This window comes from Sapajus apella, unplaced genomic scaffold (assembly GCF_009761245.1).
Source record: "Sapajus apella isolate SASKATOON/1434 unplaced genomic scaffold, GSC_monkey_1.0 scaffold202, whole genome shotgun sequence".
NCBI lineage: Eukaryota > Metazoa > Chordata > Mammalia > Primates > Cebidae > Sapajus > Sapajus apella.
Window position 1 is genome coordinate 441,305 of NW_022437142.1, and position 18,637 is coordinate 459,941.

The following is an 18,637-nucleotide window of genomic DNA, read 5'->3' on the forward strand; positions in this document are numbered from 1 at the left end:
AACTACAAAAAATTAGCTGGGCATGGTGGCACGTGCCTGTAATCCCAGCTACTTTTTTGTAGTTTTAGTAGAGACGGGGTTTCACCATGTTGACCAGGATGGTCTCGATCTCTTGACCTCGTGATCCACCAGCCTCGGCCTCCCAAAGTGCTGGGATTACAGGCTTGAGCCACCGCGCCCGGCCCCCAACATTGTCTTTTTAAGATGGAGTTTCACTTGTCACCCAGGCTGCAGTGCAATGGCACGATCTTGGCTCACTGCAACCTCCGCCTCCCGGGCGCCAATGATTCTCCTGCCTCAGCCTCCCGAGTAGCTGGGATTACAGGCACGCACCACTAACATTTGGCTCATTTTTGTATTTTTAGCAGAGTGAGGTTTTACCATGTTGGGCAGGCTGGTCTTGAATTCCTGACCTCAAATGATCCACCAGCCTTAGCCTCCCAAAGTGCTGGGAATACATGTGAGCCACCGTGCCAGGCCTCTTACTGTTAAAGACTTTTTAAAAAACTGAACTATGACATATAGGTAGAAAAGTACACACATCACAGCTTGATGAAAAGTCTACAGCCTGAATGCATCCAGCTCCCAGATGAAGAAATGAGACATTCCCAAGTCCTCAGAAGCCCCCACTTGTTCCCTCCAGCCTCTTCTGGCCCCACGGGTCACTGCTGCCCTGACTGACACTGTGGATTTGCTGGGTCTACTTGTGCTTCATGTTCAAGAACTCCTATAGCCCAGGCTTTTTTGGTGTCAGATTTCCTTTCCTTAACATTATGTTTGCCTTTACCTGATCTTCAGAAGATGATACTTTCACCAGGTTGGCTCATGCCTGTGATCCCAGCACTTTGGGAGGCCAAGGCAGGCAGATCACCTGAGGTCAGGAGATTGAGACCAGCCTGGCCAACATGGGAAAACCTTGTCTCTACTGAAAATACAAAAATTAGCCAGGCCTAATGGAGGGCGCCTGAAATTCCAGCTACTTGGGAGTCTGAGGCAGGAGAACAGCTTGAATCCAGGAGGCAAAAGTTGCAGTGAGCCGAGATCATGCCACTGTACTAAAAAATAAAAACTCCAAAAAACAAAAAAAACACGAATACATAAAAACAAAAAGATGACACTTTGACTTAGATATCTGGCCCTAAATGAAGCAATCAGCATGTTTCTCCCAGAGTCTGAATTTAATCTGAATTTTATCAAAGGGCTGTGCTGTTAGAACCCACTGGCTCTGCATGCTGGCCTCACACCCTGGGCAAGAGGAGAGCTGTGGGGAACGGCGCTATCTAACAAGGTGTTCATGGAGGGGGGAGACCTCCCTCTCATGCAGGGTCCCTTTGGCTGGATGCTCTGAGACCCTGCTCTCAGCAATGCTGTATAAAAATACAGCATTTTATTTTTATTTTTCATTTTTTAGAGACAGATTCTTACTCCATTATCCAGGCTGGAGGGCAGTGGCATAATCATGGCTCTCTGCAGCCTTGAACTCCTGGGCGCAAGCGATTCTCCTGCCTCAGCCCTCCAAGTAGCTGGGACTACAGATGCACATCACTGCGGTAAGTGATGCTGTATTTTTCAGATCACAGATTCCGACATGCTTGAGACAGATCGTGTTTCATTCCTGTATGCTTGCTGGGGGGCTCACAGCTGATCTGCAGCCCATTCCTACAAGCACCCCGCGCCTCACCACGTGGTCACGACATGCCTCATGGATATCGATCTCATCCCTGCATCCTCCTCCTCCTCCTGCCTCCGCCAGCTCTATTAAGGTGTAACTGACAAATAAAAAGTGTGCATATTTGCAGCACCCGAGGTGATGCTTTGGTAGACGCATACATTGTGAAATGACTAAATCAAGCTGATTAACGTATGCATCATCTCATACACTTATCTTTTGTGTGTGCGTGGTGAGAACGGGAGTAGCTAGGACCACAGGTGCAAGCCACTGCACCCAGCCACGGTGGGAACATTTAGGATCTCATCTCTTGGCAATTTCAGGTATGCAATGATGCACGATCATTAACTGTATCACCACATTGTACAACAGTTCTTCAGAAGTTATGCATCCTGACTTGCATTCATCTTGGTTTTTAAACCCGTTTACCACCTCCCCTATGGATGTTTTTTATCCAATTGAATAGCAACTGGCTCAAACTCTCAGGAAGGTGGAAGCAGGGTACACACAAACAGATACATGTGGAAAACCACTGCTATTAGACCACACGACCTCTGGCACTGGGTTTTGGAATCAACACCCAACCAGTGGTGTCTCAGAATGGGGCTTCACAAACCTTAATGTGGACTCATACCATCTGGGGATCTTGCTAGGGCACTGACTTTGAGTGAGTAGGTTTGAGACGGGCCTGAGGTGCTGTGTTTTTAAGTAAGCCCAATGCTGCTGGTTCTTTTTTTTTTTTGAGATGGAGTTTGACTCTGTCACCCAGGCTGGAGGGCAGTGGGGCGATCTCGGCTCACTGCAATCTCCGCCTCCTGGGTTCAAGTGATCCTCCTGCCTCAGCCTCCTGAGTAGCTGGGATAACAGGTGTGCACCACCATGCCCGGCTAATTTTTGTATTTAATTTAGTAGAGATGGAGTTCCATCATGTTGACCAGGCTTGTCTTGAACTTCCGACCTCAGGTGATCTGCCTGCCTGGGCCTCCCAAAGTGCTGGGACTGCAGGCGTGAGTCACCGTACCCAGCCAAAAATCATGAAGAACCTTTACATTTCCAGAACCGTTTCTGCCTCAGGTTTCTCACTATCACCTTGTTAATTCCATCTGATGGCATACAATCCTCATTCCCAAAGAGACAAACAAAGCCAAAATGACAGATTTCTGGGATGACGGAACAGGGACCGCCTAGGAGATCTATTTCCACCAGCTCTTAACTAGAATGTGTTTTGTTACCTAGCATTTCCCTACCCATCAGTTAAGATTGGTTACTTACTTCATCAGGGAGCTCAAGGATAGTAATATTTTTGGAACGAAATGTGATTTCAAAAGTGATCACCAGGGTTGCATTTAATGGTGGCCTGTGGAGGACAAGAGTCTAATTACTGCTGAGAAGCAGAGGCAGTGAGAGCTCAACCAACCCTCTGGATTTCACATCTGGCCTTCCAATCTCATGCAATCGGGTTTAGGAAATGCTACGTGCTCCACCCGAGGGATAGCCGGGTGGAAATCCTGCTTCATAGGCTTTCCTGTCTTAACCAGGAGACCAGATGTCCGTCCCTTCAGGGTAGGGTGAGAACACAGAAGAAAGCAAACGTGGTGTAATGACAAATGAGGCCTCTGGAGGCCGGGGACTGTGGCTCCCTGCTCCGGTGGGAAAGGCTTCCCGGGGGGTGTGGGTTCCTAGCAGGGCCCTGTGTGAGGACCAGCATTAGACTGGAGGAGGAGAGGGCTCAGGCAAGGCGTGAGGAGGGAGCAGTGCGTGCCTGGAACGCTGGGATAGGCATCTGACTGCAGAAGGCTGGGAGCCCCTCCTGGGCCCCGGCTCTGGGGTGAGGAGCTTGGAGTTAATTTGGAAGACAGCGAGAGGCCTCTCGGCGGTCTGGAGAGTTGTGGTAAGAGGGTGACTTGTGACGTTTGCAGGGGAGGAGGTGCAGAGACAGGAGGAGGTACGGGTGGGAAGGGCAGGCTGGCTAGGGGTTTGGTTTCAGGTCAGACCTGGCAGGAGAGGCGAGGCAGGGGGAGAGGCATAGAGAGAGGACAGGACTCTAGGTCTTCATCAGGGAATCCTCACAGCCGGGAGGCAAGGACAGGGCAAAGCAGCTGAGAGCAGAGAAGGCAGAGGCAGACTCCTGGTGCCGACCGGCCTAGGTTGCGACGCTTGTGCCCCAGCCAGCAGAAAGCAGCGCGTGAGACTCCCACACCAGGCCCAGCGTGAGCGGCGTCACCCGACGCGGCCACTTCTGCTTTGGAGAGCAACCTCAGAAGTGCCGTCCAGCAGCTCAGCCCCCTATCCCTTGACCTTTAGGAATCTCTTCAAATGTTTAGTCTCACAATCGCTTTGAAGTCTGGCATCAACTGCTGGTCATGCAGGACTCTTCCCACGCAGGGAAAGGACCCACGTGTCTGGGAGAAGCGCCCCTTCCTTCTCCTCCCAGGGGAAGTGAGGATTCAGGCTGGGGTCAGCCTTTGCGATCGCACCCTGCGGCCCAGAGCTGCCACTATCCCTTTCTCTACGGCTTGTCTCACAGGTAAGAGGCAAGAGCAGCACATCTGAAATCGGAACAGACTGGCCAGGGGTCAACCCTGACCCAGCTGTGGGGTCTGAGCAGGGCTGAGCGCAGCGCCAGGCCTGGGAACTTACCGCAGGGCGACACTGATGTTGGTTGAGCTGCCATTTTCCAGCTTTACAACGGGAGGAACGGTGAGGCTGACAGTTGACTCTGGAAGGACCCAAATCAATGACATGAGGCGCCAGGTCAGAGCTTGGGCCATGACAGGCCACTGGGGCGAAATCCCCGACATCTGAACGCCTGAGCGCGGACTCCCTGACGAGCTGTATTCCGTGATGGGCCGGCTAACACAGGCCCTGGTGAGGTTCTTTCCCCACCTGCTGCCAGAGACAGGCAGAAGCACTCCAGCTGGGGCAACAGAGTGAGACTGTGTCCCAAAAAAAAAAAAAAAATTTGTTTTGTAGAGATGGGGTCTTAGTATGTCACTCAGGCTGGTGTCAAACTCCTGTGCCCAAGTGATCCTCCCTCTTTGGCCTCCCAAAGTGTTGGGATTACAGGTGTGAGGAAACGCCGGGGCCACCTCCTCCCCTTGCAAGGACAGGCTCTGAGAGTCTGCGGCTGAGTTACTCAGAGATCGTTAGAGAACATGGAGCCCAAGAATCACCACAAAGGAATCCACGCATGATCTGGAATGTAAAAGGCAGCCCTGAACCACCTCTTCAGATGGAAAGCGCAGGATCTCCTCTGTTCATGATGTCAAAATGGCCCTGAAGAACCGGGCCAACCCCTTTCCTGCACGCGCAGACACACACACAGGCCCAGCTAATGAGTTTCTAAGGAACCCTCTGGGCTCCCTGACTCGCCCAGCTCCCCGGCTCTGGACCCTTCCTGAGGCTATCTGTGCGGGCGCTGGAGAAGGAAGGGTGAATGAATAGCTGTTTCAGTCTCAGATTTCTTCTTGGCGGCCGGGCGCGGTGGCTCTGGCCTGTAATCCTAGCACTTTGGGAGGCCGAGGTGGGTGGATCACCTGAGGTCAGGAGTTCAAGACCAGCCTGGCCATCATGGTGAAACCCCACCTTTTAAAAAAAAAAAAAAAAAAAAAAATCTCTTCTTGGCTTTAAGGTGTTATCTCAGAATAAAGATGACAAACAGGCCCCCAGATGAGGGGGAAGCAGGTCTGGGGCTTAGAGAACCATCCTGGGGCCGGGCACGGTGGCTCAGGCTTGTAAACCCAGCACTTTGGAAGACCAAGGTGAGAGATCACGGGAGCCCAGGGGTTGGGAGACCCTGTCCCTACAAAAGATTTTCTTAAAAAAAGAAAGCAAATCATCTTTTGAGGCCAGCTCGCCCGGAGCACCTTGGTGGCAGGACTGAGTCAGCCTCTCTGACCTTCCTGTATTCTTAGGGCAGCCCCGTCCCCGCCCCTGCTCCCCAGCGTGCTGGAGGCCCCGCACCACACCTGCCCATCTCACCTCCCCCACCTGCCCGCCTTCAGGGTTACACACAGCCTAGAGGTCATGATCATGATCCAGGCCGAGCGGGGAAGCAGGCGCAGGGCTGTGATGAAGAGGATACCTGTCACGGCAGAGGCTGCTAGCAGGCCCGGCTGTCGCCCACCCAGACCCCTGCACTCAGACCCCTCAAAGGCAGATGAGTTGGGATCTGAAATTTTACATGCTTGGGTTGGAAGGAAACTTTTTTTCCCCCAAGACAGAGTCTTGCTCTGTCGCCCAGGTTGGAGTGCAGTGGCACGATCTTTGCTCACTGCAACCTCCGCCTCCTGGGTTCAAGTGATTCTCCTGTCTCAGCCTCCCCAGTAGCTGCGATTACAGGCATGCAGCACCACACTGGCTAATTTTTGTATTTTCAGTAGAGACGGGGTTTCACCATGTTGGCCAGGCTGGTCTCCAACTCCTGACCTCAGGTGATCTGCTCGCCTCTGCCTCCTTTGGGAGGCTGTGCCCAGCCCAGAAGGAAACTTAGTTACCCAGTTCGACCTCTGATTCTCCGCCTCAGTATTCCTACTTGGTAGTTTCTCTTCTGTAACCCGACCTCCTCTGAGATCACAGGCTGCAACTTGCCCTCCCAGGCCAGGCTCTGCTACACCGAGCCTCTCAGACTCTGAGAGCTGCCTTCTCTGTACTCAGCACACCGGAATGCAGATGCAAGCTCGGTCCCAAGCCTGCAGGTCCCTAGGTGGAGACTCCCACAGGCCCCCATCTCCAGCTGGCTGGGCTCCTCAGAACATGATGCCCTCCGGCCCTTGCGGGAGCCAAGCTGCTATAGGGGCAAAAGGCGGGCCCTTCCTCACGTGGAGCCTCAGGGCCTGGAGGCTGCTGTGGCAACCATACCCTTCTTTTTTAGGCTCACTGCTCTGAGGTCATTCTGAGGCTTTCTTAGGGGCTTGCATAGCTGGGGTGGTGCAGGACTTCCTGTACTGCCAGTTCAGTTCTGCCCAGAGCTGAGGACTGTGCCAGATAAGCCAGTCCAGAACCAGCCACTGCTCAGGACGGGATGCTGAAAGGGATGCCAGGCAGCCAACCAGACCTCTGGATCCCGAGGGCTCTGCTGGAGGCAGTGGAGGTCTGGGTGAGCAGGAGATCCACATGGCCACAGAGCTCCTACGATCTGTGCATTATAAAACAGGAGGTTGTGGGCAGTGGCTCACACCTGTAATCCCAGCACTTTGGGAGGCTGAGGCAGGTGGATCACCTGAGGTCAGGAGTTTGAGTCCAGACTGGCCAACATGGCAAAACCCCATCTCTACTAAAAATACAAAAAATTAGCCAGGCCTGGTGGCAGGTGCCTGCAATCCCAGCTACCGCAGAGGCTGAGGCAGGAGAATCGCTTGAACCCAGGAGGTGGAGGTTGCAGTCAGCCAAGATCACACCACTGCACTCCAGCCTGGGAGACAGAGCGAGACTCTGTCTTAACAACAAAATAAAATACAGTAAGAGTTTGTGAACTCTCCAAGAACCAGATCAGAGAATGTTCATTTCCCCCTTCTTTAGCACCACAGAAAACTGAGGTGCTCAGCAACTGAGATACTGGGCTCCAAAGTCACACAGTTCCATCCTGGCTCTGACACTTCCTAGCTGTGTGACCATGGGTAAGGTACTTACCCTCTCTGAGCCTCCATTTCCTTATCTGTAAAATGGGGAGACTACCAAGCCCTATCTCAGAGTCACTGTGAAGATAAGATGCAGCAATGCTGGTGACGAGTTTTCCACAGCCCAGATGCTAAATACTTGTTGCCATTATATCATCACATGACCACTGCAGGGCATTCTTACAAGGTGGGAGGCAGTTAGGAAGCTGGCCCCAGAAACTCTGAAATCTTCACATTGTAGCAGAATTACAAAATGAGTCATGACACCATCCTAAGTTCCCCCTAAAGAGAATCTGTTTTTCATTTTTTTTTTTTTTTGGAGACAGGTCTGGCTCTGTTACTCAGTCTGGAATCCAGTGGTGACCTGGAATGATCATGGCTCACTGCAGCCTCAACCTCCCAGGCTCAAGTGATCCTCCCACCTCAGCCACCCAAGTAGCTAGGACCACAGGCATGTGCCACCATGCCCAGCTAATTAAAAAAAGAAATTTGGGCCAGGCATGGTGGCTCATGCCTATAAACCCAGCACTTTGGGAGGCCAAGGCAGGGATACCACTTGAGGTCAGGAGTTTGAGAGCAACCTGGCCAACATGATAAAATTCTGTCTCTACTAAAAATACAAAATTAGCCAGGTGTGGTGGCACATGCCTGTAACACCAGCTACTTGGGAGGCTGAGGCACAAGAATCGCTTGAACCCAGGAGGCCGAGGTTGCAGTGAGCTCCAGCCTGGGTAACAAGAGCGAAACTCTGTCTCAAAAAAAAAAAAAAATCTTTTTTTTTTTTTTTTTTTTGGTAGAGATGGGGTCTCACTCAGGCTGGCGTCAAACTCCTGTGCCCAAGTGATCCTCCCTCTTTGGCCTCCCAAAGTATGGGAATTACAGGTGTGAGCCACCGTGCTTGGCCAGGTTTTTAAAATTAATTCTTACAGGCCTCTCGCCCACCCTGCACCTCCTGTACCAGCCCCGTGCTACACTCCTAGCTCCCATTTTCTAATTGTTACAACAGTGAGAAGCAGGCATTATTATAGGTATTGATCGACTTATGACCTATGCAACTTACGACCATTCGACTTTACGACCACAATCGCTAGCCACGACTGTTCTGCGTCTGGCAGCACAAACGTTGCCCAGCTGGGCGTACGACAGCGCGGACCAGCTTCCGGCAGCACTACCATCTCTGCGTGCATATAGCCTACTCAACTTATGACCAAATCGTGTTACGACCGGTCTGTCGGAACCAATCATGGTCGTAAGTCGAGCACTAGCTGTATTCCTATTTCAGATTTCGGGAAACTGAGCATTCTAAGAGGAAAGGAGTCTTACCCACACAGCTTGAAAATCGTGAGGGCAGGACTCAAACCTAGGCCTGTCTAGTCCAAAGCCCAGCTTTTGCCATGAGGCTGCACTGCCCCAAGATTCCACCCAGAGAAGTCAGAGACAGACAATTCTGAAGGCCAGTCATCTGACCTGTGGTCCTTAACCATTACTCCCCGAAGCAAAAAGAAAGAAACAGCAAGGGCAGAATGAGGTTGGAAATCCAGTTCCCGTGACTTGATTTGATGGTGGCTTCCATTCTTCTGTTTCTTTTCTGAGATGGAGTCTAACTCTGTTGCCCAGGCTGGAGTGCAGTAACGCGATCTCGGCTTACTGCAACCTCCACCTCCTGGGTTCTCCTGCCTCAGCCACCAGGCATGCACCACCATGTCCAGCTAATTTTCTATCTGTAGTACAGATGGGGTTTCGCCCTGCTGGCCAGGCTGGTCTCAAACTCCTGACCTCAGGTGATCCACTGACCTCGGCTTCCCTAAGTGTTGGGATTACAGGCGTGAGCCACCGCGCCCTGCGCATTCTTCTTTTCTAATGGCATTCAGGAAAGGAGGCAAAGTGATCTCATGCAGCACAGATCCTATGCGGGTCCCAGCTTTGTTACTTTCAAGCTGTGTGACTTGGGAAAGCCTTCTACCCTCTCTGGGCCTGTTTCCCCTTGGAGTAACTGGGGTGGTGGTAGCTAGATTTTCTGTTTTCTCTTAGGGGAGGGTATGAGATTACTAATGGGGCTTTAAAGTGTGTGTGTGTACATCCGGGGGACACAGACACACTCCAGCCCCAGTGTCACAAAGTCTGATCCAGCAGGGTGGTGACAGGGTTCTGACACTGACATCTGCATTGAGAAACACCGGGCTCCAGGGGCTGAAGGACCTCCTTTTCCCGGAAATTGCTTATCCGAAAGGTGTGACAACAGACAAACATTACTGACTGTTCAACAAACCCGGAAGAGATGATGAGGTGGCCACTGTTTCCTGAGGTTCAAGACGCCAGATAACAGCGGGGTCTAGGCTCTGGGGAGGATTTGCACTGTCTGTCAAGGTTCACTTGATATGGGAATTTAAGGTGTATCTCATTTTTTGTATTTGACCCAACAGGCAAGCTGAGGATCAAATTAATGGGCCCAGTGCCCTTGAAGTGCTAAACATGGCTCTTTCCGGAAGGAATTCCAGAGATGTTTTGGGCAGTGGGAGAATTGCTAGGAGGGCACGGGCCTCAAAAGGGCCAGCGCTGAAGGTCAGTCCTCCTACGAGGATGTGTAAACTCCATCCCAAGTGTGCTCCACGTGACCCCTACCCCTGCTGGGCTGCTGCGCCCTGTTCCTCAGCCCCTCTCTAAGGGAAAAGTTTTCTCATCTTACAGGGGGATGCCGGGCAGACTCCCCAGGTGATCTGTGCCACCTCTTCTTCTTCCCTGGTGTTTCCCAGGACCCAGGACTCTCTCTGTGAGGTCCACAGGGCAGGGGTGCAGCCATTCTTCTTCTTCTTTTTTTTTTTTTTAAAGTCAGGATCTCACTGTGTTACCCAGGCAGGAGTACAGTGGTGTGATTATAACTCACCATAGCCTTGAATTCCTGGGCTCAGGTGATCTTCCTGCCTCAGCCTCCCAAGTAGCTAGGACTACAGGCACAAGCCACCACACACAGCTAATTTTTTTTTACAAATTTTTTTTTGTAGACGTGGGGTTTCACTATGTTGCCCAGGTTGGTCTCAAACTCCTGGCCCCAACAGATCTTCCTGCCTCGGCCTCCCAAAGCTGTGGTATTACAGGTGTGAGCCAGTGCTGTAGCCTCAGCCGTTCTTTAAGACATTACCTCAGGTTGTTGGCCTCTGTAGTTTGACTCTGAGAATTAGCTGCATGGTCTGACTCTGAGAACCACCTGTTCACTTTGATGATACAGCAAAAGCACAGAGATACCAGGGCAGGCCACTTATTTGTGGGACCATCTGCCTCTTTGGGAAACACCTGGGTCTCAGACCTGGGTCTGCCCCACCACCCCAGTGGCCACGTGGCCGAAGGGCAGACAGAGACACATGGTCTGCATGCTACTAAATCCTTAGCAACAAACAGGTCAGACTACTCCTTTCTCCAGCCACCATTTCCCTCTTTACAAAGTTGACATGCCATTTCTAAACTTACCACATTTCTCTATGAGCTTCAGGGGAAAAAGGATAAAAATAGTCAGCCAATTCCTTGTCATGTTTCCCGATTTCTCAGAACTAGGAAGAAAAATAGCAAGAGAGAAGTTCACATGACTATTGAATCAGCTCAGCTCCCTGTAGAAAATCTGCCCTCTGGAGCCATGGCATGGGACAGCTCATAAAGGACTCCCACGTCACTGCCCTGACCTCACGGCCTTTGCATCACAGCCTCAGAAGGACACCTACAGATGACTTATCTTTCTTTGCTATACAGGGAAGCAGGCTCGGAGCGGCCGAATGGGTTGTGTAAAGTGCCCTCCTGAGGAAGTGAACACAGACCTGAATTTTCCCCTCTTCAACTGCTTTTTGCTGCTTAGCAGAAAGAAACAATGCGGTTTTACCGGCTTGAGATTCCTTTCCTCCAAAAGTTATTAAAATTGTGGTCAGATATTTGACCTTGTGAACCTACCAATCTCAAGAAAATCAATTTCCTTTCCTTTCCTTCTAGATAAGAGTCTAAGGGCTGATGATATCAACTGACCCTTAAGACTTAAAAAAAAAAATTTCTTTTTTGAGACAGAGTTTCGTTCTTGTTGCCCAGGCTGGAGTGTAGTGGCACCATCTTGGTTCACTGTAACCTCTGCCTCCTGGGTTCAAGCCATTCTCCTGCTTCAGCCTCCTGAGTACCTGGGATTAGAGGCATGTGCCACCACATTTGGCTAATTTTGTATTTTCTGTACAGATGGGGTTTCTCCCTGTTGGCCAGGCTGGTCTTGAACTCTCGACTTCAGGCAATCTGCCCGCCTCAGCCACCCAAAGTGCTAGGACTACAGGTGTGAGCCACCATGCCCAGCAAGACTTTTTCATTTGACAAGTGTCACCATTCCCGGATTGGCTGGGGTCACCTCACGAGGAGGACTCGGGAAGGGATGAGCCCAGAGCGACTCCTTGGCTTAGCGTGGAAGATGGGGTGCTGCATTCCTGTATCCCCAACACACAGCAGGCGAACTGTGAGTCAACAGCAGGCAGGCCAGCATGGATTTCTGTAGCTCAGTCTCTGCGCTGCCTCGGCACACAGTGCTCAGGTCCTCCCACTCTGACAGCCTCCCAGGGCTCCTGCAAACCAGCCTGGTCAACATGGTGAAACCCCATCTCTACTAAAAATACAAAAATTAGCCAGGTGTGGTGGTGTTTGCCTGTAATCCCAGCTACTCGGGAGACTGAGGCAGGAGAATCGCTTAAACCCGGGAGGCAGAGGTTGCAGTGAGCCAAGATAGTGCCATTACACTCCAGCCTGGGCAACAAGAGTGAAACTCTGTTTCAAATTAAAAAAAAAAAAAAAAAAATCAGATTGATAATGACATACAAGTAGTGGCTTGTGAAAGCTACAAGACAGAAATAAAGCATCTCTTGACCACAGACTCTGTCTGGCACGCTCTTCCTGTGTAAGTTCTAACTGTCTCCCAAGCCTCATTTGGATGTCACATGTTTCAAGAAGCCCCTCACCCATTCAGTCCCTTCCCAGGAGCAGCCTGGGGCTGGGGGTGTCCTGTGGCAGCTCTCCTCTGCCAAGGTATGAGTTGTTGGTCCTGTCCTCTGTTCTACCATCGGGAACTCCCTGGGTCTCCTGCTTCTGGAGAGGGTATACAGGTAGTGGTTAAGGGCTGTGTGCACTGGAGACACGCTTGAACCTGGGTTCCAATTTATTAGTTATGTAACCTTGCGGGGGTAAACAGGGACGGTGGTAACTACCTCATAGGACTTAAATGAGGAGATATAAAGCACGCATTGTCAAGTGAGACTCAAATTGGCTGGGGATGGGTTGGGCACCGTGGCTCACGCCTGTAATCCCAGCACCTTGGGAGGCCAAGGCGGACGGATCACCTGAGGTCAGGAGTTTGAGACCAGACTGGCCACCATGGTGAAACCCCGTCGCTACTAAAAATACAAAAATTAGCTGATCATGGTGGCACACGCCTGTAGTCCCAGCTCCTCGAGAGGGTGAGGTAGCAGAATCACTTGAACCCGGGAGGCGGAGGTTGCAGTGAGCTCAGATGGAGCCACTGCAGTCCAGCCTGGGCAAGAGGCTGGAAACTCCATCTCAGAAAAAAAAAAAAAAAAAAAAAAAAAAAGGAAAAAAAAGAAGGGAGAGGGGGGAGGGGGTGGTGAAAACAGCTATTACAATGGTTTGTGGTCACATAAAAAAATACAGGGTGTACCAGCGGTATTAAATTTTACGAGGGGGTGGGGTAGGAATAGCAAGGTTGAGAAACGATGATATAATAAAGTGGCTACCTCTGTTGCTCAGGGCGCCGAGCGAGCTCCCACAAAGCAAGGTTATCCTCCTCGCAGGTACTGGAAGAGGCAGGGCTCAGGTCCTCCCTCCGTCCAGCGTGAAAACCCGGAGGAGAGGGTAGGGTCTCGTCCCCGTGAGCCCCGCACTCCGCGCGTCCACCGGCGCTCCCGCAAAAGTCCTCGCAGCGTCTCCAAAGCAATCTGCAAGACTGAGCAGAAGGGAAGGGCTGGGGACCGCACCCACCCGGCAGCCCGCTGTCCGGGCCTCCACCGACCCCCGCCCGGGCCCTTCCAGCCGGGGCGTGTCCGGGGTCGCAAGGCCAGCACTGGTGGCGGGGAACGGAGCCCGGCGCGGCTGAGGACGCTGCACCGCGGGAGGCTGCCCTGCCGACCTGCTGCGCCCCTAGGGGCCTGCCTGGGAGACGGGGGAGGCCGCGCCCGCTCTCACCTGAGCCCCCCAGGCTGGAGGACCCGACCTCGCCGGACGCAGAAGCCTCGCCAGCTGCAGCTCCAGAAAGCGCCGCGTTCCCGGGGCCGGCCGGACTTTGGAGAGGCGGGTCCGCGGTCACCTGACCTCCGCCACCTGATTCGCCGATCGCGGCGAGGTGACCTCTGGGATTTGTAGTTTCCACGCGTCTCAGCCAGGCAGAGCGAGGCTGGGGCGGGGCGGGGTTCGGGGCTCGGGCGTGAGGCAGCATGAGGCCGCTGCCGGGGACACACACAGAGGCTCTTTGGAGCCGCCAGCGCCTCTAGGCTCCTTTAGTGAGAGGGGCTCAAACCGCGCTCCAGTGCGCGGAATTCAGAGCCTTGCGGGGCGGGGCCTCCTTTAAGTCCCGCCTTCCGCCGCCTCTCCGCCTATAGCGGGGCTCGCCTAGAGGGCTGCGTGGAAGCCCGCCTCCTCCTGCCAATGGGAAGACGAGAAACCGCCAAGTTCGATGTGACTGAAAGTTTGGCGGGCGAATCCCCGCCCCTTCCCCGCCCTCCCGGGTGAAAAGCGCGGACTGGGGTAGTGGGGCGGCTGGCTGCCTACAGGAGCTGTGCGGGTGGGGGCGACCATGGCTGCGCGGCGGATCACCCTCGGCATTGACCTGGGCACCACCTCTGTGAAGGCAGCTCTGCTGGGGGCCGTGCCCGACGATCCATCCGGATTCGAGGTGCTGGCGAGCTGTGCCCGCGCTGCGCGGGCAGAGGCGGCGGCCGAGAGCGTGGTGGCCGAGCCCCAGGTGAGGTAGCGCCCCGGGGCCGCGCCGCCTCCCGGAGCTTCCTGAACGCCTCTTCCTCCCCAGGAGGTCTCCCTCACAGCCCTTCCCTCCAAGAAGTCTCCATTCCAGCCTGTCCCCAGCTTCTCCAGGGGCCCCTCTCCCTGTGCCTGCTGCAGCTTTGCCATTATCCCTGCGGTCTGCCCCCGGAATCCTTCCCACCTGCTGGGACCTAACCACCTCCCCGCCGCCGGGCTCCTCCGGACCCTTGCGCTTGGCGCTGGATCCCGGTGCTCTCCTGTCCCCGACCTCGGAGGAACTGCCCCCCTGTGTGTGGAATGACACAGGCCTCCCTCTCACTCGGTGCTCTCTGCTCCTCACACCTGCCCTGTGACCTCAAGTTCAGGACTCAGTGTGTTGCCCAGGGCAGAGTCTGTGTTTTCTTCCGGAGATCAGAGGCAGAATCAGGTTCATTTCACAGACGCAGAGTGAAGGACTAAGAAGCCCTTGGTCAGCCAAAGTCCCCCAGCCTCAAAGGCCAAGACATGTTGCAGGAAAGACACCTTAAGAGCAGATAGACATTTAAAAAAATATCTTAAAACTTTTTTAAAAAGAGTGAAGTTGATAATTATACACTACAGCTACTGGCTTGTGAAAGCTACAAGGTAGATAAATGGACGATTTCAGGATTGTGGGCTCTGCTGGGAGCTGTTGGAAGATGTTACTCTTCAGAGCTGAACCCCGTTAATTCCTTAAAAAGGAAAACTGAACTGTGTTCAGTTAATTGACAATAGAAATTAATATCAAGGGACTTTCTGTGTAACCTCATATGACTTTTTTCTGGGCCTCAGCTTGTTCTCTGAGTTGAAATAGGCAGCCCCTAAGGCCCCTTTCAGCCACAAACCTTGGTTTTCTGAGCCAAGACCCACTCCCAAGACTTTTTTTTTTTTTTGAGACCGAGTCTCCCTTTGTTGCCCAGGCTGGAGTGCAGTGGCGAGATCTCAGCTCACTGCAACCTCCTGAGTTCAAACGAATCTCCTGCCTCAGCCTCCTGAGTAGCTGGGATAACAGACATGCGTTAGCATGCCTGGCCAAGTTTTGTATTTTTAGCAGAGACGGGGTTTCACCATGTTGGCCAGGCTTGTCTCCAACTCCTGACCTCAGGTGATCCGCCTGCCTCTGCCTCCCAAAGTGCTGGGATTACAGATGTGCCTCACCACGTGGGGCTAATTTTTGTATTTTTAGCAGAGACAGGGTATCACCATGTTGGCCAGTCTGGCCTCAAACTCCTGACCTCAAGTGGTCTGCCCACCCCAGCCTCCCAAAGTGCTGGATTACAGGCACGAGCCACCTCACCCAACAGAGCTTTGTTTTTGCCAATCTCTTGCCCCATACCTGGACACAGTTTAGGGTTCAGAGCCCATTAGGCTTAATGCCCATTAAGCATTCCTGAGGATATGGATTTAGGAGCACTTTGTATTTACATAGAAGCTTTCAAAATGAGTCTGGTTGGGGCATCAGGGCATACTAGAAGGATTCTCAAAGAACTATAAATTGGAGGCAAAGTTGGCTCTGACCCTGGCGGGGTGAGCAGGAGAGCTGGGATTTAGGGGAGAGTAGGCTTAGGCAGTGCCCCTTTCTTAAAATAAGGCAACTTTTTTTTTTCTTTTTTTGAGACAGGATCTCAATCTGTCACCCAGGCTGGAGTGCAGTGGTGCAATCTCTGCTCACTGCAGCCTGTGCCTCCTGGGTTCAAGTGATTCTCGTGCCTCAGCCTCCAGAGTAGCTGGGACTGCAGGTGTGCACCACCACGCATGGCGATTTTTTTGTGTTTTTCATAGAGATGGGGTTTCACCCAGTTGGCCAGGCTGGTCTTGAACTCCTGACCTCAAGTGACCCGCCCACCTTAGCCTCCCAAAGTGCTAGGATTACAGATGTGAGTCACCCTTCCCAGCATGGCCACTTCTTGAAAAGGACTTTTCTGCAGTCCTCCGCACTCCCCACCCCCGGCTTTCAGCAGACTGTTCTGTGCTTACTGGCTCACCTGTGCCACACCTGCCTAATGAAATGGCTTAGAGGCCAGTCATTACCCCGCCCTCACCCCACCTAGGAACCGTGCTCTGGGATGAACAGCACTACTGTGATTTAGTCTGCAGCAGGATAGGGTTTCTCAACCTTAGCGCTGCTGACTTTCTGGGCTGCGCAGTTTCTATTGTGGTGAGAGGTGTCCTGGGCACTGCAGAATGTTTAGCAGCATCCCTGGCCACATTAGATGCTGGCCACACTTGCCCGTCTTCCCCAGATGTGACAACCAATGTCTCCATGTTGTCAAATGTTCCCGAGGTGACAGAACCACTTGGAGTGGGAACCACTGATGTACAGTAACACCTGTAGCGGGGTGAGCCTGTAATCCCAGCACTTTGGGAGGCCCAGGTGGGTGGATCACTTGAGTCTGGGAGTTTGAGAACAGCCTGGCTAACATGGCAAAACCCCATCTGTACTAAAAATATAAAAATTAGCCAGGTGTGGTGACACATCTGTAATCCCAGCTACTCAGGAGAGCGAGGCGGGAGAATTGTTTGAACTCAGGAGGTGGAGGTTGCAGTGAGTCGAGATCATGCCACTGCACTCCAGTCTGGGCAACAGAACAAGACTCTGTCTCCAAAAAAAAAAAAAAAGGATTAAATGAGATAGTGTATATTTTTTGTCATATTGCAATCTGGTGTGTGTGTTTTACATTTACGTCTCGGTTCAGACTAGCCACGTGTGGCTTAAGTTTTCGGTATTGGACCGTGCGGGTCTAAACAAATGTCTCTTCCCAGAACCTTTCTTCTTCACCCACACCCCCATGTCCCCACCCTGCCCTTCTTTCCTCCTTCTGGGGATCCCCATAGTCACCTGGCTTCTCTCACCCCCGTGTCCCCACCCTGCTCTCCCCTCCTTCTGGGGATCCCTGTAGCCACCTGGCTCCTCTCACCCCCATGTCCCCACCCTGCTCTTCTTTCCTCCTTCTGGGGATCCTGCGTAGCCACCTGGCTCCTCTGCCTTAGTCTTTCACTTCCTCTTGGCTGTGCTCTCCGTTGCATGTAAAATCCTTGTCGGGCTACGGGGCGGCTCCCTAGGAAAAGGCTGTGCTTCCTCTGCACTCCTTGCCCCATCCTATCCCTCCTCTACTTCCTTCTTTCTCTTCCCTTGTTCCTGCACGTTAGGAGCCAGAGCTGCCCTGACCAAGGCCAGCAGGCTAACAGGGGCAAGTGAGAGGTCTTCCCAGGAGGGGAACGCAGCCTCCCTGCAGGGAAGTGAGAGGTCTGAGAACTCCACCTTTGGATGCCTTTTCCAACTGAGCTTTGCGAATTCCTCAAAGAGCTGACATTTCTTGAGATCTGGGTCACAACTCTCTTCCTCTTCTTCTGTTCTGAGCTATCTGTGGATTCTTCTAGTTTTTTTTAAGGTGGAGTCTCGCCCTGTCCCCCAGGCTGGAGTGTGGTGGCACAATCTCAGCTCACTGCAACCTTCACCTCCCCGGTTCAAGCAGTTTTCCTGCCTCAGCCTCCTGAGTAGCTGGAATTACAGGTGTGCACCACTACCCCTTGCTAATTTTTGTACTTTCAGTAGAGACGGGGTTTCTCCATGTTTGCCAGGCTGGTCTCGAACTCCTGACCTCAGCTGATTGGCCTGCCTCAGCCTCCCAAAGTGCTGGGATTACAGGTATGAGTCACCATACCAGGCCTCTTCTAACTGTTAAGTAGAAGTTTATCTTTCAATTTTGTTACCTGAAAGGGATCCCAATCCAGACCCCAAGAGAGGGTTCTTGGATCTCGCCCATGAATTCCGGGGGAGGAGTCGGTAAAGTGAAAGCAGGTTTATTAAAGTAAAGACTTAAAGAATGCCGCCTGGGGGCCGGGCGCGGTGGCTCAAGCCTGTAATCCCAGCACTTTGGGAGGCCGAGGCGGGTGGATCACGAGGTCAAGAGATCGAGACCATCCTGGTCAACATGGTGAAACTCCGTCTCTACTAAAAATACAAAAAATTAGCTGGGCATGGTGGCACGTGCCTGTAATCCCAGCTACTCAGGAGGCTGAGGCAGGAGAATTGCCTGAACCCAGGAGGCGGAGGTTGCGGTGAGCCGAGATTGCGCCATTGCACTCCAGCCTGGGTAACAAGAGCGAAACTCCGTCTCAAAAAAAAAAAAAAAAAAAAAAAAAAAACCACAAAAAAAAAAGAATGCCGCCTGGGCAGAGCAGCCCTGAAGACCATTGGTTGCGCATTTTAATGGTTGTTTCTTGATGATATGCCAAACAAGGGGTGGAAATTCATGCCTCCCCTCTGTAGACCTTCTAGGGTAACTTCCTGACGTTTGCCTCGGCATTTGTGGGCTGTCACGGTGCT

General features: G+C 52.6%; 2 protein-coding genes across 5 annotated transcripts in view; one reads left to right on the forward strand and one right to left on the reverse strand.

Annotated features, from left to right (window-relative positions):
- Positions 1-13,827, reverse strand: part of CTNS (cystinosin, lysosomal cystine transporter) — a 22,580-nt gene extending 8,753 nt beyond the window's left edge. The window contains exons 1-5 of one of the 2 annotated variants that reach the window (XM_032270056.1): positions 13,498-13,827; positions 13,050-13,250; positions 10,753-10,832; positions 4,310-4,388; positions 2,942-3,026 (exon numbers count right to left, since the gene is read on the reverse strand). In XM_032270056.1, the coding sequence (XP_032125947.1) occupies positions 2,942-3,026; positions 4,310-4,388; positions 10,753-10,813 (225 nt within the window). In that variant the 5' untranslated portion in view covers positions 10,814-10,832; positions 13,050-13,250; positions 13,498-13,827. Of the gene's footprint in view, positions 1-2,941; positions 3,027-4,309; positions 4,389-10,752; positions 10,833-13,049; positions 13,259-13,497 lie in introns of both variants that reach the window. The other variant, XM_032270055.1, reaches the window with a different exon arrangement.
- A 195-nt stretch (positions 13,828-14,022) lies between these two features.
- SHPK (sedoheptulokinase) overlaps positions 14,023-18,637 on the forward strand; it is a 32,844-nt gene continuing 28,229 nt past the window's right edge. Inside the window, exon 1 of one of the 3 annotated variants that reach the window (XM_032270068.1) lies at positions 14,023-14,272. In XM_032270068.1, the coding sequence (XP_032125959.1) occupies positions 14,105-14,272 (168 nt within the window). In that variant the 5' untranslated portion in view covers positions 14,023-14,104. Of the gene's footprint in view, positions 14,276-18,637 lie in introns of all 3 variants that reach the window. The other 2 variants (XM_032270069.1, XM_032270066.1) reach the window with 2 other exon arrangements.